The 19,409-nt window shown below is 38.0% G+C and overlaps 2 protein-coding genes across 5 annotated transcripts in view; one reads left to right on the top strand and one right to left on the bottom strand.

The window, feature by feature from the left end:
- LACC1 (laccase domain containing 1) overlaps positions 1 to 7,635 on the bottom strand; it is a 264,433-nt gene extending 256,798 nt beyond the window's left edge. For 2 of the 4 annotated variants that reach the window (XR_009744112.1, XM_061457319.1), the window contains exons 1-2: positions 1,800 to 3,136; positions 389 to 570 (exon numbers count right to left, since the gene is read on the bottom strand). Coding sequence is in view for 3 of the 4 variants with exons in the window: in XM_061457319.1 (XP_061313303.1) it covers positions 389 to 570; positions 1,800 to 2,367 (750 nt within the window). In the remaining variant the exon portion in view is untranslated. Of the gene's footprint in view, positions 1 to 388; positions 571 to 1,799; positions 3,137 to 5,857; positions 6,257 to 7,491 lie in introns of those variants that run through there. The other 2 variants (XM_061457321.1, XM_061457320.1) reach the window with 2 other exon arrangements.
- Positions 7,636 to 8,050: 415 nt separating this feature from the next.
- CCDC122 (coiled-coil domain containing 122) lies at positions 8,051 to 15,423 on the top strand. The gene is made up of 4 exons (XM_061458174.1): positions 8,051 to 8,536; positions 10,896 to 11,294; positions 12,502 to 12,618; positions 15,245 to 15,423. The coding sequence occupies exons 1-4, from the start codon at positions 8,423 to 8,425 to the stop codon at positions 15,416 to 15,418; spliced, it is 804 nt and encodes a 267-aa protein (XP_061314158.1). The 5' UTR covers positions 8,051 to 8,422; the 3' UTR covers positions 15,419 to 15,423.
- The last annotated feature ends 3,986 nt before the right edge of the window (positions 15,424 to 19,409 follow it).

The raw sequence follows: 19,409 nt of genomic DNA, 5'->3' as shown, positions 1-19,409 counted from the left end.
TTTCTTTGGCATGAGACATTTCTGCACCAACAGATTACGTGTGGAAATCAAGCACTCCTTTGTTCAAATGTCATGCAGCTCTATATAGGAGCGATGCATTTTTCTTTCAAGAGAAAAACTGCTCTGATCATTTATCTGATTTTTCTAGTCTGTGGTAAGATAAATGTTAGAATGTACTTGGAAGAAACAGTGCTGCTTCTCCATATAGTGCCAAATGGCTGATGTTTGGATGGCTATTCCCACAGAAACTGCCAGCGTAGATATTTTAGTTGTCCTGCTTCTCACGAGTTCTTGCTGAGAAAGATAAGAATAATGCCTACAGTTTCAGCCAGTGATACATGAAGGAAGATATGATCTATTTACAGAAATGCATTGTTTGATAAGATACCTTGACTCTGTGAAAAGTCTCTGGGTTAAATCCTGCAGCATTAGCTAGCCGGCGAAGATTTTCTTTAACAACAACTTGTGGGTCCCTCCGCTTGGAACTGCTGAAGAGATTGCAGGAGCTTAGAGTTGGTATGTAGGAGATCCCACCTGCCCTTGTGGTAAATCCATGTAGGAAGATATCATCTGGCAAGGGAAAAAGGACAACAAAAAATTACTTTCAACACAAGACCACTCTAGATATGGGTTTATACTGAACAGACTTGAAATCAGCCAGTTGAGCATTGCATTATGTTGTATTTAGGTATGGCATTTAAATTTAAGGATTCTAAGTTTTCTTTTTGCTCATAACCATAATCCTCTGAGCCCAGATTAGAGGGGTTTGAGCAAGAATGAATCCTGGCAGATTTAGCCTGACTTTTTGCAGAGTTGTAGTGCAAAACCCCAGAGAAGGGGTAACTCACTAAGGAAAATGAGAGATTTTTAAAAAAATGTTCTAAGGTGGAATCTCCCAACTTTTTTGGCAAATGAAGTACTAGTCCTCAAGACTTCACAGAATCTCAAGCTTCTTTCTAAGGCACAGTAAAACCAGCAAGAATTTCTAGTATTATTGAAAAATCCTGTTTTTACCATGTGGATTATTTAGTGTGGCTTCATGTACCAAACGCAAACCCTGATGTGCAGAGTGATGGGGAGGTGGGGATTTGTGTGTCCAATTTGAACACAGAATATAGTCCCACAACTGGTATTTTTGCTATCTTAACAGCTGACAAGTGACATAACTAGAGTTAAGATTAAAAATCTCTTACGTAGTATGATCTTTTCAAAGTCACAGTGAAAACCTTGAAGCACAATGAAGGCAGAGATGCTTTTAGGTAACTCATGTTCCTTTCATGCTCTGGATGATTTCAGACATATTTCTGGGGAAAGACAGTTCCAAATTTTTGCAGTAGCAAACCTCAGCTTTCCCCTGATTACTCTAAAGTATGAGACCTGAAAATCACACCACTTCAGAGACATACTGTAGTAAAAAGTCATACCATGGCAGGGACACTGAGACACCAGTCTGATTAACAAAGCATGCTTGAGGCTGCAGACCAGGAGAAACTCCTGTCCAGCCTTTCCAGAAGATGATGGCAGCTCTCTAAAGTGTCTAATTCTCACACAGAAGGAAGGAGATTTTACCATCTGTAGTAACCTCTCTTTCCTCTGATCATGCCCCAGGCCTTGCCAGTCTTCTGCTGAATCTCTATTGACACTTCCCCCTCTTACAGGCAAGATATACTACTACAACATCACCTAGAGTTATCTGCTGCCTGAAGACAATTCCAAATCTTACCCATTTTGCAATTCCCTTGAAGAAGTATGCTTGGAAACTAGTCTCTCTAAAATCTGTTAACTGGGATCCTCTTTACCTGGGATGAGAGAAGATCTGAGAATGGTAAGCTCCCCTTTGAGGCTCGGCAGGCTTTCCAAGTACATCTGAATCTCGCTTTGGATGAGTGCCATGTCCTGTATAGGAAGTGTTTGACTTTCACTCTGAGTTTTAGCCATCTTCAGGTTTTCACAATCATACGCGATCTGTAAATCCTCAAATTCAAACTGGTAGACTGCTGTAAAAAGATGATCTATATATATTCTCATTAAGTCTTTTCTTAAGGTAGGTAGAATAACTTTAATAATGCTTAGGTTTTTTTCATCCAGGCTTTGTTTGATGGTGTACAAAGCAGCAGCTGTATTCGGGGCATGTACCATCTCCAGTCTTTTCTTCAGACTCTGAAAACCACTCAGAGCTGGAAGCAAGGACTCTTTTGCACCATTCCATTCACTTCCTTGACTCTGGCAACACATGACATAAACAAATGGAGCAGGGATGGAAGAACATTTCTCAATAGTTTCCACTGTGTTACATAGCAGTTCTTGGATGTTGTTCTGCAAGTTGGCTGGTAGGCTGAACAGATCTACCAGTACTGCTTCCACCATACTGCAGAATACTTTAAGATTCTCACAACTGTCAAGTAGTCAGTAACAAAACATGAAAAACAAAGAAAAAGGCAAGACATCATCATTAGTCCAACCCAGAATTATGTTATTAAGGCAAATCATTCAGTGATACTATATAGAGAAGATAGCACAGCAGTAATTACTGTCTTAGGATTTCCTCACTGCATCAAAAGAAACTGCAGCAAGAGAAAAGTAGCGGAAATGGGAATTACTATGTATGTATTAAGGTATTTAGATATTTCCCTTTCGCCCTTCCTAATTCAGGCTTTTTCCAGGTCTGGGATGATACATAATATTAGATTTATTGAAACAATTAATCCACATTAGCCTAATGGGTCTTCTTGACCTCTGACTGTTGGGCCCTCCTCAAGTTCCCATGAGAGGAACCATATACAGAGGTCCCTCAGCTTGCTGGGACTAGAGAAGCTTCTGTAACAATTTTTTTGGAGGCATTTTACAAACTTATGGCTGAGGTGGAGCCTATGTCTGCTACCCCTCCTGGTAACAGGGGCTGTGGGCTGTGAGTGAAAGGACATCTTTCCCACAGGGCTTGACAAGACTCTTTTAACTTACCCCTTTTCTGATATCAAAAGTATTGACTTGCTAATTTCTGACTTCTGTGTGGTGGGGCATATGACTGGTATAGTTCTTTTCAACATGCAAACATGAAGTCAGCACAGGTTACTGAAACTTTACTTACTAATGCAAGAAGTATACATAACTACATGAAAATAATATAACATGCATACATTGAATATTACATACACTATATATAATATGCGTATATAATATGCATGATATATGTCTAATATGCATATATAATGAAAATAATATAATGTGCTCAACTTCCTGCCTCAGTATTTTCATTACACTAGCTGCACTCTCTATTCCAAAATCAAGACATGTTAAGCTTATCCAAAATAATTCCATAGTTCAGGGCTTTTCTTGTGGCCCATAGTGTAATTCCAGTTTTGGTGGAACTTTTTCCCTTTTCTGAACTTTGTTGATCCAAGCCCAGCTAGGCCTGCCTGTGGAAACTCATCCGTCTCTTCCTCTCTCTGTCACTATGAGAGCCTATTTTACATATCCTTTCACAAGTGTTTTATAATATTTTCTCCAATAATTTTTCAGTTTCCAGTGCAAGCCTCCAGAGTTCTAGAACAAAAGCCTAGATCTCTCTGCTTTGGGAAGCTTGAACAGAAAACTTGTATTTCATGACTAAGCACAGTGCTTGATCTAGAAGGAATACATGCAGATTTATTACCAGTTGTAAGACCCCATAAATATTTAAGAGTATTTAACACCACAATTTTTTTGTACAGTAGCAAATTGTGCATGAATACTGATTTCTTTGCAGGAAGATTAATATCTTTGCAACAACAAAGGGCTCAAGAATCTTTTAAGCCTTTGAAATCATGCTCTGCTACCAGAGATAACCACACCAGAGAATGCCTGCCTGCATTATGTTCCTGTTCCAAGTCCTCATTTGCCTGTAACTACATACATGGTCTGGCCTCCCACCACTTCACTACCCTGCAAAAGTACTGCTTCTGTGTGTACTTGAGGCCTACCGCTATGGTGGACTTGCTGTCCTTCTTGGCATTTTATGGCTGACAATGGATTCCCAGTTTCTACACTCAAATGAGAGATCAAAGACCTTTCAGGTTTTAATGGATTTTTTATTCAGAGTAGGTTTTACAGAAAACATTCTCTATTTTCTTAATTATTCTTTCCCCTAGACTGGAAGAAAAATATTCCTGAATGATGTTTTGCTTTCTGCAAGTTGAACACTTACAGAGATTAATTAGTGACTATCAAAACAGGTGAACTGAAAGTATCAAAATGTGACAGCAGATAAAAGCATCTGCCAAGGATTTTGTTTCCTGATTTTGCTCAGAGTACAATTTACATACGGCTGATTGACAATAGATTTTAGAGACAAGAGCTTGCTATGAAAACATTGTCAAAACAGACTCATGTCAAAGACCAGGTTGGACGAGGCCTTGGGTGATATGTTTTAGTGTAAGGTGTCCCTGCCCATGGCAGGGGGGTTGGAACTACATGATCTTAAGGTCCTTTCCAACCCTAACTATTCTATGATTCTATGATTCTATGACTGTGACTTGGGAAATCAGGGTATTTCCTTCCCTACCCTGACACCCTCTGTGGGAGACCTGTATGAGTATGACATGATCCCTATCCAGGCATAGCTACTAGCCCCAGCAAAGACAGTACAACAGAGGGCTGTAGTAGACAAACAGATTATTCCTCCACTTCAGATATGTCAATAGTGGAAGGGAAGTATATTTCATTGCTGTCCTCATACTTGCCCAGAAAAGTACCACCAAAGAAAGGGTGGAAGGAAAGTGTTTGCAGAGGGAGAGGCAATTGCTTCTGTTATTGAGCTGTGTGTGTATTGCAAAAAGTCCACCGGGGCAATTATTGGGATGTACACAAAGAAACAATGGGACTGATTCACCTTTCAGTTTTGCATCACAGAGTTCTAGTGAGGTCAGTGGTGTCAGAAGTAAAACTGCTTACACTCATAATAAAACTGTTTGACTGCTTTCTAAGTTCCCCAACAAACCACTCCTCAAAGCAGAGGATTGCCAGGCACAGCAGTGTTTTAGCTTATGAGAAATGCATTCACAGTTATTCAGGTTTAAAGTAACATGCTCTACAGTCCCAGTGTTCCATGGGAAGTCTCACTGCACGTACCCACATCAGAAATGATTATGTGCATTTGCTCATTTCAGTACACAATGCAAAACAAATACTTGCACAAACTTGAAGCCAAGACCACCCATTAGCTGTTTCACTCACTCCCTGAAACTCTGTCAGTACAAATATTTGAAGGGTAAAAAGATTCTCTTGCACAGACATCAAGAAAAAGAGAATTAAAAAAAAATGATAGTTAATGAGAAGAGAGAAGTGAGGAAGGCAACAATAGTGAAAAGGAGAAAAGCAAAGTGAATATGGAAAAGAACAAAGAAATAAAACCAGGCTGCAGAGAAGAGACAGCCAAGGACAGAAAAAAGATCCAAAAAGTGACTTTCAAATACCCTGGAAATCTAATTCTAAAACCTTCCCGCTGGTCACAAGACTGCTGGCAATTTCCTGCACCTTTGAATCCTATTGTTACCTTACAGATACTCAGAAGAACAAGAAATAATTCACATCTGCCAGAGAGAGATGCCCAGAGAAAGAAAAGAGATCATTAAAGCAGACCAAATGTGCAGGGATAAGAGCACATTTGTAACAAAATTTCAGCAAACACAAAAAAATGGGAGGAAAAAGAAATAAGTAAAAATGTCTTAAACAGGATTAAAATTAAACGTTCAGTCTCTCTTAACTTAGATGTATTCAGGCAAGGTTGAAGAAACAGAACTGGGTACTTACAATGAAAATACTGAAGTACATGCAGTTTTCATAAACAAACTCAAAGTTTACAACACAGGAATTTACTTACGGAGGAGCACAATCCTCTTAAACTCTCGAAAGATCTCATCTGATATAAGCACACACCACCAGCGTTATATATCACACTTCTCACTGTCAGTCTTGATTTGTACAAGATGGAAATTCCTATTCTAGGTAAGATTGTAGTGGGAACCTGTATTTCTGCTTTATGACAAGACCCTCCTTTGCTGCTGTCAGTATCAACAGGAAATAACAGACTGTACTGAAAGGCACCATTATGATTAAGTGCCTGGGCAGTGTTAAACCCGGAAGCATCATTAACCCTGCCATGTAACTCACTGCCGTCATCATACATTCCAACGCATCAGCTTTGCACAATCTCAAACAGATTCAGAAACATACAGCATAGCAAAACAGAGTGAGAACACAAAGAAGTTAAACTTCTGCAGACTGAGTTTCCTTTTCTGAGCTGTAACCGCATGCTCCAGTGCAGAATTTGGCAGTCAGTCAAGAAAAAGCATATTCAGAAGGAAGAATCCTGATAAAGAGGCTACGAGGCCAGTGTTCAGGGCCACAGGCCCAAACCAGGGATTCCAGTTCCCCCTGGGAGCAGCCATAAATTCTGCAGGCTTCTGAAAAAAAAGTCTGAATGTTTTGACAGGCCAATGGTCAAAGGGCAAGGGGGGCGGGGGGGTGGGGGAGGTTTTGAGGGATTTATATGAGGCTTTGTCCAAGAATCCAATGATAATAAATACATCTTCTCAGCTGTGATAAAATCGTAGTCATGACAGATAAGTGTATGACAACTGAAGAAAGGGAGAAAAAATAAAAGGCGTTTTTTTTTTTTCCATTAACAGAGGATAATACATAAAATGTGATTTTCTGTGAATTGCCGTTCTCTGTCTCCTCTTCCTGCAGCAAACCTACATTTCTGCCAGGTCCAAAACACACCTTGGCACTCCTCCTGCTTTCCCTTCCACCAGTCACTGGGCAGAGGGATGAGAGCTAAATCCTCCTGGCTGCTCCTCCCAAAGGGAAGAGATGTCAGTGTCCTGTCCTTCCCCACACAGGCACCTATTTTGATGAAACTTGCAGAAATCACTTCTTTTTGAGGCTTTCCATGCCACTGTCTAACACGGCTGAAGTAGATCTTTAAAAATTAACAGGGGACTTGATGAAGAGAGATCAACACAGTCATTTTCTTCCCTTCAACCAGGCTAAAGAAGGAAAAATATTACTGGGGTTATTTTTGGTGCAGAATGCTGAGAAAGGGTACAGAAAAGGTCAGAAAATATCCATCATACAGAACAGTATTGAAACGTCTCCAGCTGAAGTAGTATACTCAGCTCCTGTCATTTCAAAACAGGGATGAAATAAACAGATTGTATGCAGAGATTATATCAAATACTAGCAAATTATGACAGAAAATGCAGTTAATACAATGAATTAGGTATCTTCGGGAACTTGGAAGCTAAATGACGCTAAGCAAAACTGCCTCAGCCACAGACAGAGCCAGGCTGCTCTGCCGCTACAGGCCCCGCTGCGGCGCACCCACCCGTTCCTGACAGTGTGAGTTCTTCCCTCCGTTCTTTTCCCGTCTCCTACCACGAACGACCCCTTCCTCCCGCACCTCTCCCGCCTCTCAGCGCCATTGGCAGCCGCTAACATCCTAGCTCCCCTCACGCCGCGTCCGCAGTCGCTGCTGTTCTCCGACACTCCCTCAGCCCCCAACGCCCCGCAGTGGGGGAGGCCCTTGGCCGACGCTCCCTGGCCGGCGGCGGGAGGGCTCTGAGGCGGGGCGGCTGTGGCTGTGAGCGGGAGCCTGTCGCTGCTTACCTTCATCGCCCTCCTCGCCACGCTGCAGAACGAGGTGGCCTTGTCGTGCCGGAGCGCCTGGCGCTGCAGTGTCCGCGTTTCAGTCAGGACTAGCAACCTTCAGGCAGAGTCTGTGGGCCATCTGAGCACCGTTTAATATATTGGCCCTGAAGATGTACTTGTGCCGACTCAGTGCATTTTCTTGAGAGTTGGCTGTCACTTTGTATACTATTACAGATTTTACTTTTATATTAATAAAGAATTTCTTAATTATTCAAAAAGATAAAAGAATGATGCTAAATATTTTCTTATCGCTGGGGAGCGTCTCTACAATGATACTAGTTTGTGACTTTCCATGTGAGAGCTTTCTCGATTTGTTGTTTATCTTAAGGATAGTTTAATAATACAGCAGGCAGTTGCAGTATGGTAGCCGCAATAGTTTAAATATTCGGGCTAAATGTGAGAGCATGCTCTCGTGCTTTTAAGATGCTCTTAAGGTGCTTTAAAAAGCTATGGCTGTACTCACAAACTGAGAATCTGTCCTGAAGACAAGCCAGAAGAACATTGCAATTGTTATTTTTATAAAATTCATCAAGGAAGTTCTAATTCTCAACCACTGCCTTAGAGCAGCTGCCCATTAGTAACCTGTTCTTGTTAATAAAAAACGAACCAAATGAAGTAATGTATTGATCTGGTATTCCATAGAAAAGCCCTTCATTTTATTCTCTTTCATTAACAGGAATTAAATAAATCAAGATAAAACAATTCACTTTTTTCATGTCCTGCACTTTTGCCTAAAATGGCCAAGCAAAATTCTCCTTCACTAATTCAAGTTGTAAAACAAGTTGCAGAGCAGCAGCATTCCCAGGTGATAGAGACAGAAAAAGCCAAAACAGTTCTTTTCCAATTACAGGTAATAAACCTTGCTTAGAGTAGCCTAATTAATTTCATTTTTTTCATTAAATGAGGAAGTGTTTGTATGAAAAAAGAATCTGAAGGTATTTTGTTTTTTTTTTTTTCTCGGTGTTTGCGTTTAAACGTAAGGCAGCTATTCTGTTCCCGTGTGTGGTATTTAGGCCTAGCCAAAACTCTGTATGTCTGATGTTAGTAGCAAAGTTGCAACACAAGTAAGATTTCATTATTGCTGCTTTTAACAGAAGCTTTTTGGAAAAAAATAAAACCAAAATGAAGCAACACCCGCAAAAACACTGAGCAACACCTACAAAGCAAACCCAGAGAAACTCAGTACAAAGCTAGGGCTTTTTGAAATTTTTATTGTGATTTCCTAAGAAATTAAGGGGGGAGGGGGGAATGATATTAAAAGCAGGTGGGTGTGGGGTTTTTTTGGCAGATTTTCACCAGACTTTGCTATTTTTTCTTAGCATACTTTTAATACAAAATACTTTTTTCTGTGCATTTGAAGTAAGCATCTTAGATAGTCATTAAATACTGGTTTTATTTAGTAGTATTTTGTAGATCACTGGATACATGTAGGTTTTGTGGAGACTGTAATCATTTCTATTCTAATCTTTCACAGAATCAATTAAGCTTTCAATTATTTAACCTTTGAGATCAAATTTTCATTGAGAAACGTACCTTTAAGTCCGAAGGAAGACCCAATAGTATTCAGGCATTTTTGAGCATGAGAATGCAGATGGAAATAGTAGAGTCCCAATTATAACACCTGTAAATAGCCTTCCAACTGAAACACTTGATGTTTGAAATTTTGCATGAAGATACAGCTTCTCTGAAGGAGCAATGAAAACTGCTTAGGATTGTCAATTGACTGGCCAAACTTCGCAAGAAGCTTTCTCCTAAGTATATACCATCCTCTGGTACAGTATGATGATGCTGAAACAGTTTAGTTATGATCAAACAATTTAAACAAAGGTATCTATTCTCAGAAAAATCCCACAGGACTTTAGAGCCCAGGTAATTTAGCTCATTTATGTGCTTTGTCTTCCACAGACTTCTTTCAAAAAAGCCCAAACCCTAGGAAATTCCATACAAACAACAAAGTTAAGTAATTAGCAACTTAAAGTCAAAATGCAGAACTGTTTTTTTTTTTATATTTACACCTATTTTGTTGTGTGCATGCCATGGAAGACATGCAAAACAGTAATTTCCTTTCCAAAACTGAAGATCTTTGCTATTAACATCTTTCTCTTTCCTGTCCACAGTAAATAGTAGCTGGCAGTGATTGAAATACTGCTAAAATTATAGCCCAAGATTTCCAAATTAAAAGTTACACAGAAACTTTTTGTTCTCAACAGTTAATAATGTCTTAATCTGTTCAAGACATTGAGTAAGAGATTTCACAGCACTCATAATGGTTCCATTAGGGAGAAGATAATAGGTGACATAAATCAAGATGCTAATTCTCTCATTTAATGCACTACTGTTGGCTCTCATGTTGGGTGGGATTCATTCTAGCTATCTTACATCACCTACAGGTCAGATACTAAGCCTGTGTTAGTCATCTAGGCTCCCTTGGTACTCATCAAAGAGGGAAAAAACTTTTCTGAGGGAGCAGTTGAAGCCTCCCATCTCAGTTGTACATGTAAATGTGGCACTTAGAGACATGGTTTAGTGGTGGACTTGGCAGTGTTAGGTTAACAGTTGGACTTGATGATCTTAAAGGTCTTTTCCAACCTAAATGATTTTATGAGTCTATGATTTCTTATGATAGGTTCAAGTACTGCTTCCTGGAGTCGTTCAGTTCTCATCAGTGAGAAGATACAGAGGCATTTTTAGGACTAGATGCATATTTCTTGGAGGGGAGGGAGAAGGGGGAGGATGGATAAAACTAGCTGTGATTAATCCAACAATAAAGTATTACTGTGACAAAGGTGGGATTAAAAACTTCAGCAGAACAGGCTAGGAAGCTCCATCACCCCAAACACCCATCTGTGTGCTTGTTTGGTTTTGTTGGTAATTTTTTGACATGGTTAGTTACTTTTGGTTGATTAGAACTTAATCAGATTTCAGCTATAAACAAGCATCAGGACTGAGTTTGATCTGTCACGTCCTATGTATTTTGCAAATACAAGAAATTCAGATTAATTTCTAGGGTACTTTATTTCATATTTAAACTCAATCTAAGGGGAGAAATCTAAGACAATATTCTTGCATTGTGCCTCTAAGGTGACGATTTTAGGAGATGGAATTCTGTCTTCCGTTCAAGCCATGTTAAACAAGTGGAAAAGAAGACTGTTTAGAATAAATATGAATTATAGTGTTTAACTAAAAAAAGAAACTGAAATATGTTACAGGCAAAGTTCCAGGAACTAGAAAAAGAAATGGGTTCTATTCTGTTAGAAACAAGGACAACAGAAAGAGAAATATATCTGCGAGATGATGCCATAGAAATGACAAAACACCACTGTGAAAATCTGGAGGCTGAAGTTAGAGCCCTATATTCTGAAAATTTAAAGCTGAGGCTTGATGCAGAAACAGTACAAGAAGAGTTTGAGATGACATTTGCAAGAAATAATGAATATCGGGAAAAAATAAAGGCTCATAAACATCTCTTTTGGGAGATGGAAAGTAAAATGCCGGTTATGATTGAGCTTGCTAAAAAAAAAGCTGTTATTCAAGAATTAAAGTCAAAGAAAGAGGAGTTAATGCATGATCTCCAGAATCCAGAAGGATCTGTTATAAAACAAGTGCAGGTACTATATTTCCTCTTCTATTCTTTTCCTTTATCATGAAATAATTTTGGCATAGTTTAACTAACATTATTTTGTCTAATATATTTATGCTTCATGAGGCACTGACTGGGGAGACTATAGATAGTTTAAAATGCTACATTATTTAAAGAATGTTTGACACGTATGCAGTAAAAAAAATCATAAGCTATTGTTACCTGTATATTGTTGTGAAAGGTTCATTCTATGTGATCAAATGAACTCAGCTATGAAAAAAATTACAGAGCTGTAAACTATAAACTATATGATTAACCTGTATGATTGCCAAACTATTTGTGGTCTTTTTGGGATTGTTGGATAAACTTAAATGGGTACTTTTTAGAATTCTGTGGAACATTGCCATGTTGTTCCATTTTTCTTGCAAGAGCACAGTATTTTACTGTTGGTGTCAGGTAACAAACTACAGTTGAGCTGTTTGCCAACAGATGGTAGATTTGGTGAGATGGAAACAGAAAGAAGGAGAGAAGGAAAAGATATTTGGTTTGGTATTCTAGGCCTACACTGTTGTTTTCACTTGACCCTAACTGCAATAGTTATTAAAAACTGCCATGTAAGAATCTTTCAACATAAAACTTTACCATTACGTGAACAAAACCAATTATGAAGTTGGAATGGGGTCACAGATTAAAACTCTGATGCATAATGCAAACAAGTTGCATTACTGAAGATTGGGTGTTACACTTCTCATGTAAATTGCTGAAAATTTAGTTGTACAAGCAAATCTTTAAATAATGATTAAATAGAGATTCTTTAACGTTGTACTTCCCCATGAGAAAGAAAAATCTATCTCAAATATTACATGATTATGTTAAATATTCTTTGATTTTCCAATAAATTACATTTTAAACAAAATTAAGACAGCCAAAATGAGTTCAAATACCTGTATCGTTGTAGTTGTTTGAATATTTCAGATCAAGGGTGTATCTTCCTAATTATGTGTACCTTTGTAAGCCATGTTATGAATCGTTTTAATTATTATTTTCAATTTCAATTTGTAATTTATTAATTTAATTACTATTAATTATGTTAATGTGAAACTGTTTATTATACATCTTTATCTCATCTATATTAATGAAGCAAGACTGTTAAAATGTGACATTTTACATTAGTTTAATAGATGCACTGCAACTTTTTAAGGAAGGGATTTCTGTATCTTGACTTATATCTGCAGGAAGAAATTATGCTTTTACAAAGAGAAATCATGACATTGAAAGAGTTCATCAGTAATAAAACAGATTTACTCGACAAAGAGAGAAAAACGCATGCTAAGCTTAGAAAAGAAATTGAGGTGAGTCATTTGAGTAAAAGATAATTACATTCTGTTCATCTGACAGAATTTAGGTAGAGCAAATGAATTTTGAAGTATTTATGCACTGTTGCTGGCCATGCATTATTCAAGTACATACAATAACCATGCTGTCTTAAATTCTTTATACTGGTAGTCTTTCTAAAATTCAGAACTCAATTGCTATCATGAGAAAAATTGATGTTAAGAACCTTTTTTATTGAGTCTTAAAGAAGGAATTCAGCTGTGAACTTCTGAAATGATGTCTTGAAAAGAAAGAGGTCACTGAATGATGGTAAAGCAAAATGCACAGGTTTTTATTTATGTAATACTTTTGAAATACTTTAAATTCCACTGCTGGCTTGATTATTCATGACTTGTCTCATGGTTCCTGATAACTCATCAATGAGAGAATCAATTGCACCAAGAAAATGGACTTCCCATGAATCAACCTAATTTGAGCTGAGATTAAATGAGGGATAATGCAGCAGCTTCTAATTAGCTGCCAAAATAAAATTCTGATAAATAGTTTAAACCTTCTTTTTTTAAATAATTGAACCATGTTTTATATTTTGTTCCTTACTGAAATACTTTGTACGTCTAGATAGTTTTCAGTTTGGAAGCTTCACATCATTCATGTGGTAAATTCAAATAAATGCCACAAAATTTAATGAGTGAAGCTTGAAAATATAGAGATTAACTGATGTCAGGTTAGTTCTAGTGCCCATTGTAAAATGTAGGAGGTAAAAGGAATCGTTTTTCATGTGATAGGGAACAGCAGAGACTTTTTAAAAGTTAAAGCAAAGCACAGCCACTTTAGGTCTGTGCTATTCAGCATATGAGAAAATATTTTATTATCAAGGCAATATCCTCCTAAGAAAGTTCTCTACATCAAAAGTGAAATTAGACAGCCTAAAAATAATGTTCTGTTATCAAATTTAATTAAACAGTGAAGGTTAACCTGTTCTTCAGTTGTTTGGATTATACGATCTTTTTGTCTCGAAGCAGGTTTACAAATTGAATCTTTCATGGGATTATTTTCTATTAAGTACTTTCTGGAAAGCAATCTGATTTTTAATATAAAAACTGACAGTCAACAGTCAGAGACCTTAATACCCAGCAGTCATCAGCAGGACTACGGAAAGAATACTCAAGATAAATAAGCATAGAAATAGAGTGAGATACTAGACACATGGATAAGGTTCCGTTGAGCTGCAGTGGTGGGTTTCAGCTGCAGACTTCTGACACCTAAATTTGGTTGGTTGATAAGAGGTGACTATACATGAGTCAGACAGATACCCAGAATTGCCTATGGTGAGACACTGGCACAGGTTGCCCAGAGAAGCTGTGGCTTCCACAGTCTTCAAGGACAGGTTGGACTGCCTTTGAGAAACCTGGTCTGGTGGAAGGTGTCCCTGCCCATGGCAGGGGAGCTGGAACTAGATGATCTTTAAGGTCTCTTCCAGCCCAAACCATTCTACCATTCTATGATTTTGTGATTCTATGATTCTATGTCTGGTAAGCATATTAGTACTCCCTGCCTCAGCAGATGTTGCAGACAGTTCTCAATAATGATGCTAGAAACACATTTCTAAAAAAAGTAGGTAATATTGATCATAATGTTTCAGTGTCATACAACCCCTAGTGATGTTCACATCCTGCAAGCGCTCATTTGGATGAGTGAATCTGACAGCTTCTCTGAAAAAGTTGTGGAGGATTATAGTGGAGAGCCAGGCAACATGAAGGAAGACAACCCATCTCCAGTGTAGTTTATAAAACATGAGTTAGGGAGTTGCAGAAGTCACCGGCAGTGTTGTAGTTCTGATGAAGCTAGAGGCCATCATGTGTATGTTAAATACAGTTTAACAATGTTACAATAAGCAGACATAAGAATAATTATACACTGCTGCTCATATGCCATTCCAGCTAGGGTAAGTAAGCCCAAATTTTCACTGAGTGGATGCCCATTATTTCCATTTTATTATGATGAGTGTTTCATGCTTTTACATTTCAGAATGCAAATCATCAGAGGGTTGTCTGCAGCCATTCTTCTCCACATAAGGCAGCAGTGAAGGCAAAATTGATACAGTGCTCAATTGCCACAGTATTGCCTTTCTAAGAAAAACTAGGTTTCTAAATGCAGTGCAACAGTGAAGGTGTTACTACAGCCATCTAGGTTACCTCACTTGTATTCTAATTTATACCCAAACACACTTGTCAAATAATGAAAATTTCTTCCTTTCTCACCTCTAACCCCGGAGCCTGAAATTTTCCATGAAGAAATTTTGCCACAGCTGTGAGGTGCTGACTCTTTGGGTGGGATTTACTTTGTTAAATTTTGGACATCTGCAGAGCAGACACCCACGTCAAACTCCCCACTTAAGCTCTTAGCAGGACAGAGCTTTTCTTCCCTTAGTGGGAGGGGCATGATTAATATTGTCTTAAAGCAGATATCTGCAATAACTCAGATGAATGGGTTTCTAGATGTCTGTATCTCCTCAGTAGCTGTAAAGTGAACATGGAATGACTTGGTCAAATGTCAGAATGTACACTTAGGTGAGCTGGACTCACCTCTGTAAGTAGTTTCACTTGAGTAAATTTTGGAGTGAACTTTATTCCATTTTATTAGGTACAGAATAAAAGATATGATGCTATTCTGAAACGTTTGCATTGCCAGCTGAACAAACTCCATTCAAATAAAAGACTATGGCACTGGAACATTCAGCAGCTGGAAAAGAGGGCAGCAGAACTAAGGAAGTGTCTTGGAGTACAAAGCGTCTTGGCGTTACAAAGTAGCATGTAAAACAAAGCTACAATGTGGGTAATCTTTTCCCAACAGAGGAGGGTTGAGGAGTTTTCTCTCTCTTTTTTTTTTTTTTAATACTAAACCTATTAAGTAGTCTGGTAGCTGAGCCAGGGCTCAGTGATTTATTTCTCTTTAAAGTTTTTCTCCCTTTCATTCTGTGACCTGAACTAAGTTGCACCCAATTTGTAGTGCTTTGCAATAGCTTTGCTTTTTATTTTTGACTGTAGCCAGAGGCTCTTGAGGAAGAAAATTATTAACATTTCCAGGTGCTTTCAAAATATGTACCAATTTTATCTCAAAAGTCATTTGAAGTCAACCAAATAAGATTTAAGGACTTCCTTTGTATTTGTTATGCTCTCTGAAGATTGAGATCTCCATTTTTTCCTACAGAGAAATTAGTATCTGTGTATATTTGCATTCTTGAGATACCAAAAGTATGTTTTATCCACATCCCTTATTATTGCAGCTTACTAAGGAACTCTGAAAGCTCTGATGGCCTGTATTTTGCTGTGTAGGAACTTCAGGCAGATGATGGATCTGCCAGGATGTCCTAACGTGGGGGACAAGGAGAACATAGGCTGTCCCACTATAAAAGGCTTAGGAACAAGTATGCTCAAAACTGGGCTTCAAATAATCTGACTTCAACAGGTCTAATACATGATAGCAAAGTGGAATGAGTAAGTAAAGAGAATACTACATATGGTCTGCCTTTAAAAGGGAACAGCTCACTCTCTAGAAATAATGAATTAATTATTGATGATTGATTACAGAGGAACTTACTGTGTTTTAACTTACTGGATTTTAAATAATACTAGACATCTGACATCTAAGTGCTTAATGTTCAGTAAGGTGAGTCTTAACAGAAATGATGACCTGTTAAAAGTGCTTGTTAAAATGGAAATGAACAATAGGCTTTTTTCTTTGCCTTCTTTTCATGATGTGCTTGGCATCTGGGGAATTTACAGTACTTTCTCTGTTCTTACAGGTAGCAGCTCTGACTGAACATAACCTGTAACATTTATCTGTTCTATGGAAGTAGCTTTTTATTTCAGGTGTTGCTTTGAATAATTTAGATTTATCTTTACTCCTGAATATAAAATGAAGATTTAAACAAATTGAGCATTTACTGTGGAAAATGTTAAACTGCCTATAAACTGTTAGCTGAGAAAAGCAAAGTTTATAATGCAATACTGTTATTACTTGTGTTAGAACATTCATATATTCATGTATATTTACATTCCCCTTAGTATGTTATTTCACTTAATATAAAGTTATTTTAAACAATATGCTGACTCATGAAGGCTCTCTCTCAACTTCGCTAGACTCTCAAGTTTGGTTTTTGCTTGGTCTTCTTCCTTTGCAACATTATCAACCAGGCTACTTCTGTTAAAACAATAATATAGAAATTAAAACCACAATATGCTCTACTATAGTAACAATAATGTGATACAAATAATTTTCTGGGTTAAAATTTTTCTAACCTGATTTTCTTTTGAAAGAACACAAAGGCGTCTTAAAATTAATAGCAGAACATTGCTTCTTATCAAGTATATAGTTCATAACTGTAACATTACTACTGTTTATCCACACACACATCAAAACAACTCGCATTTTGTGCATGTGTATCTTTTAGAAAGTGATCCAGACTTGAAAATTCAGAGAATTTACTGTGTTATTGGTAGTTTCAGTGATTAACTGCTCTTCTTTTCTTTTGCATAATTTCTAATTTCAATTTATTCAGCCATCCACTGAATTGAGTGTACTTTATATTTCTCCATAAAAATACTTATGCACTGTCTTCTCACTGAATTGAATGGATCAACCCTTCCAAAGTTATTGACTGTCATGTCTGACTGAGAGCTTTAGCTTACTGTATCCTCGCAAAAGTGGTACAACATCCAAAATTCTCTGAGCATTAAAACTGCCCTTATATGTGCCTTTTACTACTGATATTGTCTTGGTTTTGTATTTAATTTCTAATTATTTCTGAAGCAGAACAATTGATGCATTAAAATACATTTCGTATCAGCTGCACAAATTACTTCAAACAAATTTATGCTGATACTTATTACCATGGTTATAATATCACAGTTTAACTTTGCACTTTTTATTACCAGTTGAAAACAACTCTAGCAAACAATCCAAATCTTCTGGTGTAGCAAAAATATCACACCTTTATTTTTCTTTTTGACTGATGGAATTGTTCACCATTACTTCTCTGGGCATTAGGGCAGTTTCTATGCATCAACACATGTACAGCACAATTCACTCATAACAAACAAGTACCTTGGACCTACATTTTCCTTGTTCTTTTTCATAAATCTCAGTAAGTCTCAGTATCTTACATTACTTTTATGGGTCTTTTTACATGTCTTGAAATAGCTGAATATAATTCAGTAAAGGTGAGTACAAATAGGTGTACGTAATACTCCTGTCAGTGCTAGAGGAAATGTTCTCTTCTACACAGAGGCCCCCATCACTGTCTCAGTTCAGTGACACAACTACAGTCTCTCATCCCAGACAAACATATGATCTGTGTGTTTAACTCAACTACCTTAGCACCTGAGTTGATTCATCTCTGACCTTTGAAGCTTTGATTGTCTTCAGTTTCCACCAAACTTGTAGAAGTTTAGTCACTGGGTACACCTGAAATCTGTATTCGGCTGTTTGATGTGGTAAACACCACATTTTACAGGATCAAATACATTTTGCACTCTCCTGATTAAACAGAACTTCATATCGTACAGTATTTACATATTTTCCCAGGTGCAGCATTTAAAATTTAACATTCATTATTTAACAAATAATAAATACAGGAAAGGCATAAACATTTTACTACTGAATTGGGCTTAATTGGGAGAAAACGTTGTTGGGGAAAAAACTCAGCCAAAACAAGGAAGTGTAAATTACTGCCTTCTCTAAACTATCACCATTCCGTACAGCACATGAAAAAAGAAATGTATGTAGCTTCTTATAAAAATGTCTAATTCCAGCAAATCCTGGCAACCTGCTGAGGCTGATTTTTCTTGTTACAATGTTGAACAGTAATAGGTTGATTTCAGGGCATTTTATTTTCCTTAGCAAGCAAGCAAGCACAGACAGTAGGAAAATGATTTATGATTTTGGGGAAATAACTCAGTGAATGCACTTTGTGTTCATATTACACGAGGCTCACACAGCTCCCAGAGGAGAAGCTGCCAAACCCTTATCAGTCTTTCTGAGGATGGGTGTGGGGCTAAGGGAGGAACTTCTGCCTTCAGGACGCTGCAGGCCGTGGGAAGAAGAGACTGCCTATGCTGAACAGCAAAGCACGTAAGCAAATAAGAGTGGAAAAACTTATCGACCAACCAGTCCTACCCACTGCTCAACACAAGTTTGGAGCACAGGAAACTGGATTTGTTCCAGCAATATAGTATGAGTAAGAACATACTGGGGAAAATCCACACTTGACAGGGAAACAATAGAGCCATTGGATTACATCATGCGATGCTTCAAATGTACTTGTGGGTGCTGAAGGGAAGGATTTCCCCTTGCTGTAAGCTGATGTTCCACATGAAGTCCTTTCACATGACCCAAAACCCTCAGATGCTGCAGGAGAGGAAATGTGTCAGATAATAGAGACATACTTGCTAAGACCCTGCTCTCACCAACGCTACCTGCAATACACAACAGAGGAGGGAAGGTGGGCTGGGGCAAGGCGCCAGTGTTATGGTGCTTTGCCTCTGCTGCAGTTTGCTTTGGCCCTGGAAATTCAGTTGCAGGAATCCATATAAGTGAGTGTGACAGCAAGTAGTGCATGCTATTCTACTATGGTTCATGCATGATGCTTCAGAGGAAGAAGAAATCATGGCCAGACCATGCATCAATGGTATCTCATCCTGCTGAGGGTGGAAAAAAAACCCACTTTCAGAACCCTTACCCATTTTTCTGAGGTGCATTAATATAGCGTTGTCAATTAATTATTAGATCCTTTGTTGAAATGGAGCTG

Source organism: Pezoporus flaviventris, unplaced genomic scaffold (genome assembly GCF_033815535.1).
Source record: "Pezoporus flaviventris isolate CSIRO_AGI_PZ_B2104156 unplaced genomic scaffold, CSIRO_AGI_Pfla_v1 ptg000025l, whole genome shotgun sequence".
Taxonomy (NCBI): Eukaryota; Metazoa; Chordata; class Aves; order Psittaciformes; family Psittacidae; genus Pezoporus; species Pezoporus flaviventris.
The sequence above is the reverse complement of the archived record's forward strand: the minus strand, read 5'-3'. Positions and strand labels throughout refer to the sequence as shown.

Bases quoted from the DNA above. Each gene is read 5' to 3' on its own strand.
- CCDC122 (XM_061458174.1), top strand. From the start codon at position 8,423: ATGGCCAAGCAAAATTCTCCTTCACTAATTCAAGTTGTAAAACAAGTT. The intron at 8,537-10,895 runs GTAATAAACCTT...AATATGTTACAG, and splicing joins CAGTTCTTTTCCAATTACAG to GCAAAGTTCCAGGAACTAGA. The intron at 11,295-12,501 runs GTACTATATTTC...TTATATCTGCAG, and splicing joins CTGTTATAAAACAAGTGCAG to GAAGAAATTATGCTTTTACA.